This window comes from Chiloscyllium plagiosum, unplaced genomic scaffold, assembly GCF_037043375.1.
Source record: "Chiloscyllium plagiosum isolate Xiang-an unplaced genomic scaffold, Cpla_swu_hap1 HiC_scaffold_10, whole genome shotgun sequence".
Lineage (NCBI taxonomy): Eukaryota > Metazoa > Chordata > Chondrichthyes > Orectolobiformes > Hemiscylliidae > Chiloscyllium > Chiloscyllium plagiosum.
The window spans coordinates 5,536,234-5,556,824 of NW_028270148.1; the positions used below are offsets into that span (position 1 = coordinate 5,536,234).

Below are 20,591 nucleotides of genomic sequence, written 5' to 3' on the forward strand. Positions count from 1 at the left end.
ATCTTCGGGTGAGAGTCAGGAAGCTTTGAATGGATCAATCATGGATCCTGCTATGCTATGATCACAAAGTGCCTTGATATGTTTTTTGGGGTTTAACTGATTTCATACAACATCAAACATAGCCATAAAGAGGTAAATCTTGAACACACTCTCTCTGACTAAAAGAAATAAAGTTGAAACCTTTGAGTTTTTAAATGGCCAGTTAACGTGGCACATTATTTGAGTGATATTTATCAATTGTCAGCAATTTTATACCTCGTCCTTCTTAATAGTTTGAGCTCTTAACAGGGTCAACAATCTTCTTCCAAACATCACTTTTTCCATAGCCTCCAGAATGCACACAGTAACATAGCCCTAAATGAGAACTGAGGGGTGTCCTGATTTCCAATGCACTCCTGCCAGCAGTCTATTCTCATTGTCATTTCACCGATGGAAAATTAGCGGGCAATTTAATTCTCATACTTACTGCCCTGTTCCTAGAAAGATTTGAATTTGCTTTAATTAAATTTATGCCACTATTCTCTTAAATTATAACATTTGTTGGATACCACAATTAGTTTCCTGTCGAAAATGAGCCTGTATTTCCCATGCAACACACAGTCTGTTACTGCCTTTCAAAAACCTGTCACAGTGAATAAGCAATCTGCCTCTCAGAAAGATGCATTTTAAGTGAATGAGAGCACATTCTACGTGAGAAGGAAAATGAAGTACATTGCCTGGTGGTCTCTCAGTTGAGTTACCTTAGTCCTGTGTCATAGAACATAGAACATAGAACAGTACAGCACAGAACAGGCCCTTCAGCCCACAATGTTGTGCCAACCATTGATCCTCATGTATGCACCCTCAAATTTCATTGACCATATGCATGTCCAGCAGTCTCTTAAGTGTCCCCAATGACCTTGCTTCCACAACTGCTGCTGGCAACGCATTCCATGCTCTCACAACTCTCTGTGTAAAGAACCCGCCTCTGACATTCCCTCTATACTTTCCTCCAACCAGCTTAAAACTATGACCCCTTGTGTTAGCCATTTCTGCCCTGGGAAATAGTCTCTGGCTATTGACAATATCTATGCCTCTCATTATCTTGTATACCTCAATTAGGTCCCCTCTCCTCCTCCTCTTCTCCAATGAAAAAGGTCCGAGCTCAGTCAACCTCTCTTCATAAGATAAGCCCTCCAGTCCAGGCAGCATCCTGGTAAACCTCCTCTGAACCCTCTCCAAAGCATCCACATCTTTCCTATAATAGGGTGACCAGAACTGGATGCAGTATTCCAAGTGCGTTCTAACCAAAATTTTTATAGAGCTGCAACAAGATCTCACGACTCTTAAACTCAATCCCCCTGTTAATGAAAGCCAAAACACCTTATGCTTTCTTAACAACCCTGTCCATTTGGGTGGCAATTTTAAGGGATCTATGTACCTGCACACCAAGATCCCTCTGTTCCTCCACACTGCCAAGAATCCTATCCTTAATCGTGTACTCAGCTTTCATTTTATTTTATTTTATTTTGTCCATCTCCCTGCATGCAATCAGAAGAAGCAAGGATAGTTAGGTGTAGTCCAGAGAGACCCATATATACCCACACCAACCACCCAGCCAACCCACACAATGCACACACTCATCCCTGCACAAGGAATACACACACTCATTTACAAAAACACGCACACATGCAAACAATACATGCAACAAAATACACTCATCCACATGCACAATACACACAATCTCACAAATAAAATACACAAACATTAATGTATATATACACACACACACACATATCTTCACTCACATATATGCACGCATATACTCATCTACTCACACACACACAGCATACACACTTGTGTACATACAAACTTTCTCACACACACACATACACAACTTTTGCACAGCCCAGCACACACTCACATGTACGCTTACTTTCTTTCATATGTATTCACACAGAAAGACAGACAGATGCATACAGATGCTCAAAACACACAAATGTGTTCATATAAATATACATACATATATACTCTGAGAAACACACACACAAACTCTCAGATACACAAATACACACACACACAGACTGTCCAATATCTACACACACATAAATACACAAATCGTGTGCACACAATCTCGCACACATTCAGAATTCCTGCAGTGTGGAAGCAGGCCATTTGTCCCATTGAGTCCACACTGACCCTCTGAAAAGCATTCCACTCAGATGCATCCCCTACCTATTCCTGTAATCCTACATTTTCCATGTCTCATTCACATAGCCTGAACATGGGAAATACAGGATTATGCCAGGACACCATGGGCAATTTAGTTTACCAACTTGACCTGCGTGTCTTTGGACTGTGGGAGGAAACTGAAGCACCCAAAGGAAACCGATGCAGATATGGGGAGAATGTACAAACTGCACACAGTTTACTGAGAGTGGAATTGAACCTAGGTCCCTGACAGTGTGACACAGCAGTGCTAACCACTGAGCCACTGTGCCATTACACACACACACATACACACCCTCTTTTGCTTCATTGAGAATCATTGGTGACAACTCATCTGGTCCTGGTATCTTCTCAACTTGGAGAAATGATAACTTGTCCAATAACTTCTCATCAATTCTGAACAACTTATTATCTGCTTTGTCACCGTGTCTTCAGCTACAATTGTGTTGTGAAACTGCTGGAAATTTTCAACTGGAGGAAGCTGTATGCTGAATTGTCACATCAGTTTGAGATGATCTTCACAGTAAGTTATTTCGCTGGGTAATTATTTCACTATGCAGTACCATAACAGGAAGACAATTACAACCAGACCATATGTATGTCAATGGCGCCAGTAGTCCCCGCGGTTAATGAAATCCGTTTCCTGCTAGCCGAGGATTTTGTAATGCGCACACGCGACACGGACTTGTCTTGATGCTGCTGAATGCTGGAGTCAGGACAATTAGTTTACTTGGACCTAGTGCTACGTGTGGAGCCTCTGCTGTTTCTTTCCTGGACTGCAATATCAGTCCTCTTCATAATTTTGTACTTACCTCATTTTTATTCATTGTAGGTAATGCTTCTGCTCCCCTTCAAATTCTGTATGTGCGATTTTTTTACTCAGTAAGATCTGTGTCGAGGTGCTTGTACAGTAAAAGGCAGCCATGATAAAATCTTTTCACTGTAAATGTGACAATGAAGTGTATTCTAAAGTAATAAAGTACTTACTTTGGCAGGTCATTCATAGCTCAAACCACTCTCTGTGCAAAAAAACATTTTCTCTCATATCCTTTTTAAATCTTTCTCGTCTCATCTGAAAAACAGTCCTTCTAGTTTTGAACACCCCGTTCAAGGGATGTGCTATTCTCCTTATCTATGACCCTCATGATTTTAAAAACCTCTATACAGTCATACCTCAACTTCCAGTACACTAGTGGAAAAAATTCCAGCCTATTTTTATAACTCAAATCCTCTAATCTTGAAAAGATCCTGGAAATGGTTTCTGACCCCTCGCAAATTTAATAGTGTCCTTCCTATAGCAGGGTGACCAGGACCACACACTACTCCAGAAGAGGCCCAGTCTGAGGGTTGGTGCTGTTTATTGTAGACAAAGTGGCAGTGTGGGGAGGGTAGGGGATGCAACAAGTAGACTGGGTAATCCAAGATGGAGGACGGAAAAAATTTCTGGCTGTAAGAGCTGCTCCTTTTTTTGAGGTATTTTAGGTGTGGGAGGTGATTTCCTCGAATTCCAGGAGCAGCAATTACTGTTTTATATGCTGTTGCATTGTTTTGGAACTTTGGGAAAAAAAAGTCAAAACAACAGCAGTTTAAAAGGGACAAGAGCAGACAAAGGAAGCACATGGTGAGGACAGTGCAGGAGAGAGAGAAAACTTGCACAGTTACTGCCTTTGCTGTTTGATTTCGTGTATTGCTGGACATTGGAGTGCATTTGGGAAAATTAACAAACAGTGAAATTCACAACTAATCTTGGAGGAACTGTTGGGCGAAGTTCACAGCACAGAATCAGATAAGTTAATTGTTGTTTTAAGTCTGTCCTAGAGAAAGGCTGCAGTAGTGGGTACAGTGGATTCTTTCTTGATTATATGTTTTTGGAGATAAGTCTCTTGATTAAACTTAAAAAATAAGCCATAGCTATTAATTTAACCTGTGGCAGTGTTTGTAGAGAAATAAGACAGTGTTATTTTCTGGGTTTGTAGATTGTGAAGGAGGAAAAATGGCCTTTACAGTGATATGTACTTCTTGTCAGATGTGGGAGTTTAAAGAGAGTTTAAGGTTTACTGTGGATTATATCTGCCATTAATGCTGTTGGATGCGAATCTTATCAGATCAAGTGGATCAGTTGGAGAAACAAATAGAAGCAATGAGGAATTTGCAACAGCAACAGTATGTGATGGATGGCAGTTATAGAAAGGGGGGAAAGTCTCAGATACACTCACATAGATGGGTTAACACCAGGAAGGGTAAGAAAGGTAGGCAACTAGAGCAGGAGTCTTTTGTGGATATACTCATTTCAAACAGGTATGCTGTTTTGGAAAATGTAGGGGGTGATGGATTCTCAGGGGAACGTAGCACAAACAGCCAAGTTTCTGGTATTGAGACTGGCTCTAATGCAACGAGGGGTACATTGGCTTCCAAAAGATCAATTGTGTTAGGGGATTCTGTAGTCAGAGGTACAAACAGACGTTTCTGTGGCCAGCAGAGAAAAAGCAGAATGGTGTGTTGTTTCCCTAGCGCCAGGATCAAGGATGTCTCAGAGAGGGTGCAGAATGTTCTCACAGGAGGGAGGGGCCAGCAAGAGGTCATTGTCCACATTGGAACCAATGACATTGGAAGGGAAAAGGTTGAGACTCTGAAGGGAGATTACAGAGAGTTAGGTAGAAATTTAAAAAGGAGGTTCTCAAGGGTAGTAATATCTGGATTACTCCCAGTGCTATGAGCTAGTGAGGGCAGGAATAGGAGGATAGAGCAGATGAATGCATGGCTGGAGAGCTGGTGTATGGGAGAAGGATTCACATTTTTGGATCATTGGAATCTCTTTTGGGATAGAAGTGACCTGTACAAGAAGGGTGGACTGCACCTAAATTGGAAGGGGACTAATATACTGGCAGGAAAATTTGCTAGAACTGCTTGGGAGGATTTAAACGAGTAAGGTGGGGGGGTGGGACCCAGGGAGATAGTGAGGAAAGAGATCGATTTGAGATGGGTACAGCTGAGAACAGAAGTGAGTCAAACAGTCAGGGCAGGCAGGGACAAGGTAGGACTAATAAATGGCATTTATTTCAATGCAAGGGGCTTAACAGAAAAGGCAGATGAACTCACGGCATGGTTAGGAACATGGGACTGGGATATCATAGCAATTACAGAAACATGGCTCAGGGATGGGTAGAACTGGCAGCTGAATGTTCTAGGATACAAATGCTACAGGAAGGATAGAAAGGGAGGCAAAAGAGGAGGGGGAGTGGCATTTTTGATAAGGGATAGCATTACAGCTGTGTTAAGGGAGGATATTCCCGGAGATACATTGAGGGAAGTTATTTGGGTGGAACTGAGAAATAAGAAAGGGATGATCACCTTATTGGGATTGTATTATAGACCCCCCAATAGTCAGAGGGAAATTGAGAAACAAACTTGTAAGGAGATCTCAGCTATCTGTAAGAATAATATGGTGGTTATGGTAGGGGATTTTAACTTTCCAAACATCAATTGGGACTGCTTAAGTGTGTACAAGACAATTTTCTGATTCAGTATGTGGATGTACCTACTAGAGAAGGTGCAAAACTTGACCTGCTCTTGGGAAATAAGGCAGGGCAGGTGACTGAGGTGTCAGTGGGGGACCACTTTGGGGCCAGCGACCATAATTCTATTTGTTTTAAAATAGTGATGGAAAAGGATTGACCAGATCTAAAAGTTGAAGTTCTAAGTTGGAGAAAGGCCAATTTTGATGGTATTAGGCAAGAACTTCTCAAAAGCTGATTGGAGGCAGATGTTCGCAGGTAAAGGGACGGCTGGAAAATTGGAAGCCTTCAGAAATGAGATAACAAGAATCCAGAGAAAGTATATTCCTGTCAGGGTGAAAGGGAAGGCTGGTAGGTATAGGGAATGCTGGATGACTAAAGAAATTGAGGGTTTGGTTAAGAAAAAGAAGGAAGCATATGTCAGGTATAAAATCTGTTGCTGGAAAGGCCCAGCAGGTCAGGCAGCATCAAAGGAGCAGGAGAATCGATGTTTCGGGCATAAGCCCTTTTTCAAGAATCTTCAGCTCTGATCTCCAGCATTGGCAGTCCTCACTTTCTCCTATGTCAGGTATAGATAGGATAGATCGAGTGAATCATTAGAAGAGTATAAAGAAAGTAGGAATATACTTAAGAGGGAAATCAGGAGGGCAAAACGGGGACATGAGATAGCTTTGGCAAATAGAATTAAGGAAATCCAAAGTGTTTTTACAAATATATTAAGGACAAAAGGGTAACTAGGGACAGAATAGGGCCCCTCAAAGATCAGCAAGGTGGCCTTTGTGTGGAGCCACAGAAAATGGGGGAGATACTAAATGAATATTTTGCATCAGTATTTACTGTGGAAAAGGATATGGAAGATATAGACTGTCGGGAAATAGATGGTGACATCTTGCAAAATGTCCAGATTACAGAGGAGGAAGTGCTGGATGTTTTGAAACGGATAAAAGTGGATAAATCCCCAGGACCTGATCAGGTGTACCCGAGAACTCTGTGGGAAGCTAGAGAAGTGATTGCTGGGCCTCTTGCTGAGATATTTGTATCATCAATAGTCACAGGTGATGTGCTGGAAGACTGGAGGTTGGCAAACGTGGTGCCACTGTTTAAGAAGGGTGGTAACAACAAGCCAGGGAACTATAGACCAGTGAGCCTGACCTCGGTGGTGGGCAAGTTGTTGGAGGAAATCCTGAGGGACAGGATGTACATGTATTTGGAAAGGCAAGGACTGATTCGGGATAGCCAACATGGTTTTGAGCGTGGGAAATCATATCTCACAAACTTGATTGATTTTTTGATGAAGTATCAAAGAAGATTGATGAGGGCAGAGCAGTAGATGTGATCTATACGGACTTCAGTAAGGCATTCGACAAGGTTCCCCATGGGAGACTGATTAGCAAGGTTAGATCTCATGGAATACAGGGAGAGCTAGCCATTTGGATACAGAACTGGCTCAAAGGTAAAAGACAGAGGGTGGTGGTGGAGGGTTGTTTTTCAGACTGGAGGCCTGTGACCAGTGGAGTGCCACAAGGACCGGTGCTGGGCCCTCTACTTTTTGTCATTTACATAAATGATTTGAATGCGCGCATAAGAGGTACAGTGAGTAAGTTTGCAGATGACACCAAAATTGGAGGTGTAGTGGACAGCGAAGAGGGTTACCTCAGATTGCAACAGGATCTTGACCAGATGGGTCAATGGGCTGACAAGTGGCAGATGGAATTTAATTCAGATAAATGCGAGGTGCTGCATTTTGGGAAAGCAAACCTTAGCAGGACTTATACACTTAATGGTAAGGTCCCAGGGAGTGTTGCTGAACAAAGAGACCTTGGAGTGCAGGTTCATAGCACCTTGAAAGTGGAGTCGCAGGTAGATAGGATAGTGAAGAAGGCGTTTGGTATGCTTTCCTTTATTGGTCAGAGTATTGAGTACAGGAGTTGGGAGGTCATATTGCGGCTGTACAGGACATTGGTTAGGCCACTGTTGGAATATTGCGTGCAATTCTGATCTCCTTCCTATCGGAAAGATGTTGTGAAACTTGAAAGGGTTCAGAAAAGATTTATAAGGATGTTGCCAGGATTGGAGGATCTGAGCTACAGGGAGAGGCTGAACAGGCTGGGGCTATTTTCCCTGGAGCGTCGGAGGCTGAGGGGTTTACAAAATTATAGAGGTTTACAAAATTATGAGGGGCATGGATAGGATAAATAGGCAAAGTATTTTCCCTGGGGTTGGGGAGTCCAGAACTAGAGGGCATAGGTTTAGGGTGAGAGGGGAAAGATATAAAAGAGACCTCAGGGGCAACGTTTTCATGCAGAGGGTGGTACGTGTATGGAATGAGCTGCCAGAGGATGTGGTGGAGGCTGGTACAATTGCAACATTTAAGAGGCATTTGGATGGGTATATGAATAGGAAGGGTTTGGAGGGATATGGGCCGGGTGCTGGCAGGTGAGACTAGATTGGGTTGGGATATCTGGTCGGCATGGGCGGGTTGGACCGAAGGGTCTGTTTCCATGCTGTACATCTCTATGACTCTATGACTCTATAACTGATCTGAGGAGTGGTGACCAGTGACAAAAGCCTTCTTTTCTTTTTCTTTATTCATTCATGGGATGAGGATGTCACTGGCTAAGCCAGCATTTATTGCTCATCCCTCATTCCCCAGAGGGCAGTTAAGAGTCAACCACATTGCTGTGCGTCTGGAGTCACATGACTAGGTAAAGATGGCAGCTTCTTTCCCTGAAGGACATGAGTGACCCAGATGGGTATTTCCTACAATTGGCAGTGAATTCATGGACATCATTAAACTCTTGTTGAAATCAAATTCCACCATCTGCTGTGATGGGATTCAAACCCAGGTTCCCAGAACATGACCTGGGTCTCTGGATTAACAGTCCCGCAATAATACCATTAGGCCAGCATCTCCCCACTTATGCCTGACAATAACTATGTGATTGCTCGCACTACACCTGATGAAGGAGCAGAGCTTCAAAAACTTGTGTTTCAAATAAACCTGTTGGACTATAGTTTGATGTCATCTGACTGCTGACTATGTCGAGAGTGTGTGATGCTGGAAAAGCACAGCAGGTCATGCAGCATCCGAGGACAGGAGAATTGATGTTTCGGGCAGGAGCCCTTCACCAGAAATCCTGCTGAAGGGCTCCTGCCCACAACGTCAATTCTCCTACTCCTCAGATGCTGCATGACCTGCTGCACTTTTCCAGTATCACACACTCTCGACTTTGATCTCCAGCATCTGCAGTCCTCACATTCTCCTACCTGACTTCTGACTATGTCCACCCCAGTCCAACACTAGCACCTCCACATTATTGCTGGCTGAACTGCTTGTGAATGTGAATGGTTATAGCCAGAAGCTATCGGATCTCTGGAAATTAAGGTGGAGGCATTTTTCTGCAATAAAAGCTAACTACTGCCCAAAGAAAGCCAGTTTATTTTCCCTTACAAGATGCTGTATGCTGTTGCTTTTAACCAAAATTTGTAAACTAGTCATTTTGTGTTTCCTACAAGGAAGTGGAAAACACCTAAAGAAAGAGAGGGAGACAGATATCAACAAACATCAAATCCTGATGTACAAAACGTACATTCATTCACAGCCAAGGCAACACGGCTCTGCAGAAATAGTTTGGGATGTTGTTAAAAAAAATGACTGAAAGAAAGACCATCCTAGTGGGGCAAGGAAATCCTCCCAGAAGATCGAATGCGTTAAATTCTCAGAGTTCCTTCAATTTTTTTGTCAATGAGACTGATTCCTGAAAATGAAACATTGATGGAAGATCTTCTGACCATAATTCAGACTCCAGTGGGTAATTGTTTGAAACCCTGATATTGGAAACTTTATCTTTGCAAATACTTCATGAAGTGATTTTATCAGCATTTCCCTTGTCTTTTACTGACTGAGAGGGAGAAATTGTGCAGCTGGTCCTGCTCGAAGATTTCTTCTCTTTTTACCAATAGAGAGGGGTCTTTTTTCGCTGCTTTTCATCAGCTTGACAATTTTGCTTCTGCTGTTCTCCTTAAATACCCAAACAGTTCCACATTCCAGCTTCTCATAGACCTCATGTCATCCTAATAGGGGTTTCTGATCAGTGTTTTCTTTTTGCAACAGAGCTTGAAAGGGTGGTTCTGATGTTCCCTTATATATTTCATGACTTTTTTTTCAACAAAAGAGTATACTCTCAGCTCTGACTGCTCCTGCACATCTGTTAGAATTGCTGTTTTAAATAAAATTGTCTCCACTTCTCTTATTTCTCCATCCAATCTGAGTATCCTCACATCTCTCTGTGTTACATCTGATCTGCTATTGGTTGCCCACACCCTCACAATAGGACAAGTGGAAAAGAAAGCCCCAGGACCCACCTGAGCCAGGATGGGGTCTGAAGCCAGGCTTTCAGCAACATTCAACTCAAATCTCCAGGTAAATATGTTGGGAACTCGCAGAATATTATGATCACTCTTCCCTAGTCAGGTGGCTCGGATGGCTGGAGCATAATGTAGAATAATGACAACATCTCAGCTTTAATCCCAGTCTCAGCTATGAGAGCTCATGGAGACCGAGCCCCTCCCCTTGCCCTGTTCTCAATGTGGAGTGGTTCCCTTTAACCTGGATCAAAACAATTGTCTCTCTGGAATGGAGAGAGATGTGTGTGTCCCTATTTGCTCTGTGGTTCATTCCCAATCCCTGGGAGGTTCCCCTGCAGATGTGGCACCTCACAGAGCAATCTCCCTGACTCTGCACATCCAGCCCGATGGCACTGACACTCTTGTGAGTCGAATGGAATTAGTATCACTCATTCTCCTCCCATTGTCACAAAAAAATACCCTTTTTCCCAAACATACCACCAACATTGAACCTGAGCTCAGCTTCCTCCCCATAGTGAATCCATCCCCAAGATCACTCTCCATCACCTCCTCAATCATCTTGATCACAAGATGACCTCCAATTCATTCATTGGACACGAGGCTTTTACTAGAGGTGATTGTCATATTATCTCCACTTACTGTTTACAGTGAGCTGGCTTCCTTCACCAAGGACACTTCTCAGACTGAGCAGTAATAGACCTCAGTGTCATTGGACTGCATGTTTGTGATGGTCAGAATGAAGCTGTTGCTGGAGGGCTCTCTGGAAGTCTGGAAACGCTCAAGAAATAGGGAAGGTCACTACAAGACATGTCAGAGTATTGACACGGACACCACTATTACATGTAGGGGCACCACCCACCATGTACGCGGCAGGTATTCATGTGAATTAGCCTACATTGTCGATCTCATATGCTGCAGGCAACAATGCCCTGAAGCATGCTACATTGGTGAGACTGAGCAGACGCTATGGCAACAGATGAATGGACACTGCACAACAATCACCCGGCAGGAGTGTTCCCTCCCATTCGGGTATCACTTCAACATTAGAGACATTTGGCCTTGGACCTTCGAGTGACCATTTTCCAAGGTGGACTTCGGGACAGACAACACAAGGTGGCTGAGCAGATGCTGATAGCCAAGTTCTGTACCTGTGAGGATGGCCTCAACTGGGACCTTAGGTTCATGTCACATGACAGATGACCCCATTGCACTCTACGATCTCTCTCTCTCTCTCTCTCTCTGTGTCTTACACACGCGCACACACACTCTCTTACATACCCTCACACTCATGCAGACTCTTTCTCATACGCAAGCTCTCTCTCTCATGCACACACATACACCCCCCACACTCACACCCACATACGCACTCTCTCACAGGCTTATACCCAAACACACACATAAACACACTTTTCCCAGCTTGCACACAAGCAAGCAGACACTCTCCCGATGACAGAGTGGCACAGTGGTTAGCGCTGCTGCCTCACAGAACCGGCGAACCAGGTTTGATTCCAGCCTTGTCCAACGCAATTTCTGGAGTTTGCATGTTCTCTCTGTGTCTAGAACATACAACATAGAACAGTACAGCACAGAACAGGCCCTTCAGCCCACGATGTTGTGCCGACCACTGTTCCTCATGTATGCACCCTCAAATATCTGTGACCATATGCATGTCCAGCAGTCTCTTAAGTGTCCCCAATGTCCTAGCTTCCACAACTGCTGCTGGCAACGCATTCCATGCTCTCACAACTCTCTGTGTAAAGAACCCACCTCTGACATCCCCTCTGTACTTTCCTCCAACCAGCTTAAAACTATGACCCCTCGTGTTAGTCATTTCTGCCCTGGGAAATAGTCTCCGGCTATCGACACTATCTATGCCTCTCATTATCTTGTATACCTCAATTACGTCCCCTCTCCTCCTCCTCTTCTCCAATGAAAAAAGTCTGAGCTCAGTCAACCTCTCTTCATAAGATAAGCCCTCCAGTCCAGGCAGCATCCTGGTAAACCTCCTCTGAAACCTCTCCAAAGCATCAACATCTTTCCTATAATAGGGCGACCAGAACTGGACGCCGTATTCCAAGTGCAGTCTAACCAAAGTTTTATAGAGCTGCAACAAGGTCTCACGACTCTTAAACTCAATCCCCCTGTCAATGAAAGCCAAAACACCATATGTTTTCTTAACAACCCTGTCCACTTGGATGGCAATTTTAAGGGATCTATGTACCAAGATCCCTCTGTTCCTCCACAAGAATCCTATCCATAATCCTGTACTCAGCTTTCAAATTCGACCTTCCAAAATGCATCATCTCGCATTTATCCAGGTTGAACTTCATCTGCCACCTCTCAGCCCATCTCTGCATCCTGTCAATGTCCCGCTGCAGCCTACAACAGCCCTCTATACTGTCAACGACACCTCCAACCCCCTTTGTGGCGTCTGCAAACTTGCTGACCCATCCTTCAATCCCCTTATCAAAGTCATTAATAAAAATTACAAACCCAAGGACAGAGCCCTGTGGAACACCACTCACCACAGACTTCCAGGCAGAATATTTTCCTTCTACTACCACTCACTATCTTCTGTTGACCAGCCAATTCTGTATCCAGACAGCTAAGTTCCCCTGTATCCCATTCCTCCTGACATTCTGAATGAGCCTACCATGGGGAACCTTATCAAATTCCTTGCTGAAGTCCACTGTGTCTGAGTGGATGTGTTCTGGTTTCTTCCCACAATCCAAAGATGTGCAGGTTAGATGAATTGGCCATGCTAAACTGCCCATAGTGTTCAGGGGTGTGTAGATTATGTGCATTGGTAAATGTAATATAACAAGGTAGGGGGACAGGTCTGGGTGGGTTACTCTTTGGAGGGTCAGTATAGACTTGTTGGACGGAATTGAAAGTAAATTTACAATAAATTCTGTGTCCTATGATCCTGCACCACTAGCTACCTGATGAAGGAGAAATGCTTTGAAAATGTGCACTTCCAAATAAACCTGTTGGGACTGCAACTTGGTGTTGTGTGATTTTGAACTTTGTCCATCCCAGTTCAACACTAGCACCTCTAGATCATAACTAATAAAAGACAGAGTGAGGATAAGGGGGCATTTTCAGGATGGCAACCTGTCATTGGAGTGTCACAGGGTCAGTGCTGGGCCATAATTATTTACGGAGAAAGTGAGGTCTGCAGATGCTGGAGATCAGAGATGGAAATGTGTTGCTGGAAAAGCGCAGCAGGTCAGGCAGCATCTAGGGAACAGGAGAATCGACGTTTCGGGCATTAGCCCTTCTTCAGGAAATAATTATTTACGCTCAGTTTTCTGGTCTGTGTTCCCAGCCTGTGGAGTTCTGTGTCAGCTGAACCAAACAATCCCCAGACAGTGATAAATTCTCCTTGTGACACTTCTCTCCAGTTCTCAATGTTCAAATTTACAGAATTCACACTAACTCCACAGCAGCACAAACCATAGAAAAGTCATTTATAACAAGTTAAGCTCCTCCAAAGAAAAGTTAAAAAATCACACAACACCAGATTGTAGTACAACAGGTTTATTTGGAAGCACTAGCTTTCAGAGTGCTGCTCCTTCATCAGGTAGCTGTGGAGCAGGACCATAAGACGCAGAATGTATAGCACAAGATTACATTCCTGATGAAGGGCTTTTGCCCGAAATGTCGATTTCGCTGCTCCTTGGATGCTGCCTGAACTGCTGTGCTCTTCCAGCACCACTAATCCAGAATCTGGTTTCCAACATCCGCAGTCATTGTTTTTACCCCTAAAAGATTACAGTGTCATGCAACTGAAATGATATATTGAACAAGCCTAGATAGCTGTTAAGGAGAAAGTGAGGACTGCAAATGCTGTCGATCAGAGCTGATAATATGTTGCTGGAAAAGCGCAGCAGGTCAGGCAGCATCCAAGGAGCAGGAGAATCGATGTTTCGGGCATGAGCTCTTCTTCAGGAATGAGGAAAGTGTGTCCAGCAGGCTAAGATAAAAGGTAGGGAGGAGGGACTTGGGGGAGGGGTGTTGGAAATACGATAGGTGGAACGGGGTCAAGGTGAGGATGATAGGCCGGAGTGGGGGTGGGGGCGGAGAGGTCAGGAAGAAGATTGTAGCTTAGGAAGGCGGTGCTGAGTTCGAGGGATTTGACTGAGACAAGGTGGGGGGAGGGGAAATGAGGAAACTGGAGAAATCTTAGTTCATCCCTTGTGGTTGGAGGGTTCCTAGGCAGAAGATGAGGCGCTTTTCCTCCAGCCGTCGTGTTGCTATGGTCTGGCAATGGAGGAGTCCAAGGACCTGCATTGCCTTGGTGGACTGGGAGGGGGAGTTGAAGTGTTGAGCCATGGGGTGGTTGGGTTGGTTGGTCTGCGTGTCCCAGAAGTGTTCTCTGAAATGTTCCGCAAGTAGGTGGCCTGTCTCCCCAATATAGAGGAGGCCACACCGGGTGCAGCGGATGCAGTAAATGATGTGTGTGGAGGTGCAGGTGAATTTGTGGTGGATATGGAAGGATCCCTTGGGGCCTTGGAGGGAAGTAAGGGGGGAGGTGTGGGCACACGTTTTGCATTTCTTGCGGTTGCAGGGGACGGTGCCAGGAGTGGAGATTGGGTTGGTGGGGGGTGTGGACCTGACAAGGAGTCACAGAGGGAGTGGTCTTTTCAGAATGCTGATAGGGGAGGGCAGGGAAATATATCCCTGGTGGTGGGGTCCGTTTGGAGGTGGCGGAAATGACGATGGATGATACGATGTATATGGAGATTGGTGGGGTGGTAGGTGAGGACCAGTGGGGTTCTGTCCCTGGTGGCAATTGGAGGGGCGGAGCTCAAGAGCGGAGGAGCTGGAAGTGGAGGAGATGCGGTGGAGTGCATTGTCGATCATGTCTGGGGAGAAATTGTGGTCTTTGAAGAAGGAGGTCATCTGGGTTGTACGGTATTGGAACTGGTCCTCCTGGGAGCAGATGCGGCGGAGACGAAGGAATTGGGAATATGGGATAGCCATTAAGTCCTTCATCTCTCAGAATGGATTGCAGGTTTCAGTTCATGAATATGTAAATCCCAGAACTTCTTTTAAGTCACTTTCTTGAGATAACTTAAGGTTTTATTAAAAAAAGGTGACATCTCAGCTCAGACAATGCATCATAGGTGTGAGGTTAAAGTCTGTCTGTATCCCAATCCTGAGTCAAACTGGTTCTATTTCCAAAGTAGAGTTTATAAACTATTACATGGATTGACTGCCTGTCCATTCCGGTCCAACACTGGCTCCACCACATCATGTTCTCCAAAGCAAACACTTAGCCAAAGCAACACAGAACGACAGCATCACAGCAACTGGAGTCCCACTGATCATCTTAACAGAGTGACAACCCTGTTTCTCCACACAGTTTATTGTATGTCCAGTTAATAAATTGAAACACAAAATCTCCCAGCCAATTGCAACTTCCTTAATGTCTCGTTTCTCAGGAGTAAAGAAGTTAAAGTGTCAGTAAAGGAGAAGCATAGACAATAAATGAATGGCTGCTGTCTTCTGAGAGAGCATATTGCTGGCTGGATTTTCTAAATGTGGCTTCATGAAGTTTATTTCAGGAATGACGATAATTTCTTATTCAATACAAGTTCCTCACAATCAGTCATCTAAACATCGAGAATTCACGCATTTGCTGCAACCCTGTGAATGGTCAAAGCACTTATTAAAAAATCCCACTGGGTCCAAACCCCTCCTCTTTATAATAACTGCCATTTATGTAGCAGTGTGTACTCAGTAAAATGATGGCAAAACTTTTCAAAAGTGAGGAAATTAACAAACTTTATTATCAATTGAAGACGTGATTGCAAGACACTAAACCAAAGCATTTGATCAAAAAACTGAAATTGCTGGAGAACCTCAGCAGGTCTGGCAGCATCTGTGGGGAAACAGAGTTAATGTTTCCAGTCCAGTGTGACATTGTTTCAGAAATTTGATCAAATGGTTCGGTCTGAAGCAGAGTCTGAAAGGGAAAAGGACAGTGGAGAAATGAGATAGCTTAAACTGGTGAATCCCCAAAAATAGATCCAGGGATCACAGTGTGTGATTAACCCATGGCGAATCATTGTAGTCTCAGCGGAGATCACTCAGCAGATCGCAGCATAAGTTAAATGCGGAACCAACCCTGATCCATTGAAATTATTTCTCAGCAACCTGTGGGGGTGTGCTGTACCACAGAATGGAATTTGATCCCTGACCTTGTGGTCTACTGTTAGGGACACTGCCAGCATGTCACAGCCCCCTGACCCTGACATTGGTTACACGTCTCAAGGGCAGCAGCTTCTCTCAAACAAATGGCTCGAACCATTTGTCATTTCTGTTGCTGTTCATTCCAAGGCAGTTGTTGATAATACGTGAACACACAGTGGGTTTGGGTGATGTGGGGGGTGAAAACTTTGTCACCTCAAATGTGCACAAGTTGTCAGCAGCTCCTGGTTAGACTTTTCAATTAATTAGCTCAAGAACACAGACATACAGTTTAATGGTCAGATAAATAGGTTATATCTGTGAAATTGAGCATAATTTAAAATATCTGCTGAACTCACTCTGTCAGTGATGATTGACAAAGATATAAACAAGAAGAAAACGCACCCAAACCACAGGCAGCAACTGTTGTTCACGATGTCATTTGTCAGTCTCTAACTGCAATATTTGAAGCGTATATTTGAAACCTATGTCAAAATGTAGAAGCTGATGTGATTAAACCTGATTAAAAACAACAGCTTGTAGTTTTACAGTGCCTTTAACACAGGAAAACTTTCCAGGCTTTCTCACATGGAGTCACATGGGGTGATATTAGTCTGGGTGACATTCCACAACGGCAGCTGAGATGAGGAGGAATTTCATCAGCTAGAGGGTGATGAATCTGTGGAACTCAATACATAGAGGGCTGTAGAGGCCAAGTCATTGAGTGTATTTAAGACCAAGATAGATAGATGCTGGATCAGTAAGGGGGTCAAAGGTTATTGGGAATGGCCAGAAAAATGAGTTTCAAAAACATATCAGTAATGATTGAATGGCAGAGCAGACTCAATGGGCCAAATAGTGTCATTCTGTTCCTATATCTTATAGTCTTATATACGAGACTGAGGGAGGGTAATTGAATAGGTAAAGCCCCACACATTGCAGGTAGACTCGGCAGTGTAACTGGGCTGTACGTTTGTAATGGCCAGAATAAATATGTTCTTGGAGGGTTCTCTGGAAGGTTGAAATGAAGCAGGAAAACTGGGGGAATTTCCTGGTGAATTATGTCTGGAATGAGCTATTATCTTGTCCTTTCTTTTCCTGGAGAGTTGTTGTTACTAATGAATGATCACTTCTTGCAGCTTGGTGTTCTTCATGGTGTCCTGTCATTCTCACTGTCTGACCTTTTCTGACACTCTGAACTGTTGAAAACTGTACTATTACTGGATTCATAACAGTACCTAGAAATGGAAAATAAAGATCACTTTAAAAACACTAAGGTCAGGCAGTAATCAGCACCTGACAACAAATCTATATATCCAATCACTACACCCCTCAGTTACTCTGAGCATCCTCAATTCTTACCATTTAGTGTGTGCATGTAGATGTGTGAGAGTGTATGTGTGTGTATTTGTAAGTCTGAGGGTTTGTGTGTCTCTTTCTCAATGCATGTATATATGTGTTTACACAAGTGTATTTGTGTGTTTTGAGTGTACGTATGTCTAACCTTCCTTACAAAGATGTCTGCAAGAGAGACATGAAGTCACTGAACATTGATGTCAAGAGGTGGGAGGACATTGCAAGCGATCACTGTTAGTGGAGGCTGGAATTACGCACAGATATAAAAACAGGAGAAGAGAATCTGAGGCTTGCTGCTGAAGAAAAGCGCACCCACCGAGAAAACAGCAACAAGACAACCCGGGGTGGGACAGCACCTTCATGTGCAATCACTCCAGCCGAGGCTGTCACTCTCATGTGGGCTTCTACAGCTCCAATAGACACTGCCCTCCCAACAAAGATTGAAACAAGGCTTCCTAGGTACAGATCCATGGTTTCATGAGACAAACGGATGACCATTCAGTGTCTGTATTTTTGTCTATGTATGTATATGTGAGACAGAGTATGTGTATGTTCTATATGTATTTTAGTACATGAGTGTCTGTGAGAGAGTGAGTTTATGTGCATGAATGTGTATGTTTAGTGTGTCAACTAGCATGTGTGTACATGAATGAGGCTATTTGTGTGCATGGATATTTGTGGGTTGTATGTGAGATGCTATGTGCATTGTGTATTTGGATAGGTATGTGTTGTTAATGTGTGTGTGTGTAGGTGTAAATGTTTCAGTCTGTACTGCACCTGGTTATTCTTGCCTCATCTCCTGGCAGTCAGAGAGATGTACAAAATGCAATGAAGACACAGGGTCAAGATGAGTGAATTGAGAGGCCAGCAGATAATACATTCCCTTTCTTCCTCAGGTAGAATGTGCACCCATTCACTTAAAATTACATTGTTACGACAGGTAAAGATTCTGTTGTGGTTCTATTCGCCGAGCTGGGAATTTGTCTTGCAAACGTTTCGTCCCCTGTCTAGGTGACATCCTCAGTGCTTGGGAGCCTCCTGTGAAGCGCTTCTGTGATGATTCCTCCGGCATTTATAGTGGCCTGTCTCTGCCGCTTCCGGTTGTCAGTTCCAACTGTCCGTTGTAGTGACCGGTATATTGGGTTCAGGTCGATGTGTTTGTTGATAGAGTCTGTGGATGAGTGCCATGCCTCTAGGAACTCCCTGGCTGTTCTCTGTTTGGCTTGCCCTATAATGGTAGTGTTGTCCCAGTCGAATTCATGTTGCTTGTCATCTGCGTGTGTGGCTACTAAGGATAGCTGGTCGTGTCGTTTCGTGGCTAGTTGGTGTTCATGGATACGGATCGTTAGCTGTCTTCCTGTTTGTCCTATGTAGTGTTTTGTGCAGTCCTTGCATGGGATTTTGTACACTACATTGGTTTTGCTCATGTTGGGTATTGGGTCCTTCGTTCTTAAACTACTGGACTTGTGCCTCACAACACACTTCACATTCAACAACCAGATATACGAACAAATCAAAGGAACACCCATGGGCTCACCGATCTCTGGACTCATAGCAGAAGCAGTAATGCAAAGGTTAGAACGAACAGTCTTACCGCAAATTCAATCCAAACTCTGGTTCAGATATGTTGACGACACCTTTGAAATAATTAAAAACGCAGAAATAGAGAACACATACCAGATCATCAACGCCACACTCACAGGAATCCGATTCACTAGAGAGGAAGAAAAGGACAACCAACTCCCATTCCTCGATGTGATGGTACAGAGAACACCGAACGGAGAATTCACCACAAAGGTTTACAGGAAAGCCACACACACAGACCAAGCCCTAAACTATGAAAGCAACCACCCCAACACACACAAACGAAGTTGCATCAAGACACTATTCAAAAGGGCCACAACACACTGCAGCACACCAGAACTGCAAAAAGAAGAAGAGGAACACCTATACAAGGTATTCGCCAAAAACGGATACCCTCGCAATTTCATCAACAGATGCCTAAGGGAAAGACAACGGAACGAGGACATGCCGCAACCCAAAGGACTAGCCACACTACCATACATCAGGAGCATTTCCGAACTGACAGCCAGACTACTGCGACCACTAGGACTCATAACAGCACACAAACCAACAGCCACTCTCAGACAACAACTCACCAGAACGAAGGACCCGATACCCAACATGAACAAAACCAATGTAGTGTACAAAATCCCATGCAAGGACTGCACAAATCACTACATAGGACAAACAGGAAGACAGCTAACGATCCGTATCCATGAACACCAACTAGCCACGAAACGACACGACCAGCTATCCTTAGTAGCCACACACGCAGATGACAAGCAACATGAATTCGACCGGGACAACACTACCATTATAGGGCAAGCCAAACAGAGAACAACCAGGGAATTCCTAGAGGCATGGCACTCATCCACAGACTCTATCAACAAACACATCGACCTGGACCCAATATACCGGCCACTACAACGGACAGCTGGAACTGACAACTGGAAGCGGCAGAGACAGGCCACTATAAATGCCAGAGGAAACATCACAGAAGCGCTTCACAGGAGGCTCCCAAGCACTGAGAATGTCACCTAGACAGGGGACGAAATGTTTGCAAGACAAATTCCCAGCTCGGCGAACAGAACCACAACAACGAGCACCCGAGCTACAAATCTTCTCCCAAACTTTGAAGGTAAAGATTCTTTCTTCACTGTGACTGGTTGTTTGTCAGGCAATATCTGGCTGTGTGTGGAGCAGGAAATACAGCCTGGTTTTTAGCACAAAACTAATAATGAAACCCAATAAATGTTGTACTTTGTTGAGAGAATAGAGTCACAAATCTGATTGGAGAAAATTCAAATCTTTTCAAGAACAGTGCAGAAAATATGAGAATTAAATTGCTCGATGATTTCCCATCACTGCGATGACAATGAAAATAGT

At 44.0% G+C, this 20,591-nt stretch overlaps 1 protein-coding gene across 1 annotated transcript; it reads left to right on the top strand.

Moving 5' to 3' along the window:
• The first annotated feature begins 19,169 nt into the window (after window positions 1-19,169).
• Window positions 19,170-20,246, top strand: LOC148148894 (uncharacterized). Its single transcript, XM_087991039.1, has one exon. The coding sequence runs from the start codon at window positions 19,170-19,172 to the stop codon at window positions 20,244-20,246; it is 1,077 nt and encodes a 358-aa protein (XP_087847165.1).
• The last annotated feature ends 345 nt before the right edge of the window (window positions 20,247-20,591 follow it).

Bases quoted from the DNA above. Each gene is read 5' to 3' on its own strand.
- LOC148148894 (XM_087991039.1), top strand. From the start codon at position 19,170: ATGGGCTCACCGATCTCTGGACTCATAGCAGAAGCAGTAATGCAAAGG.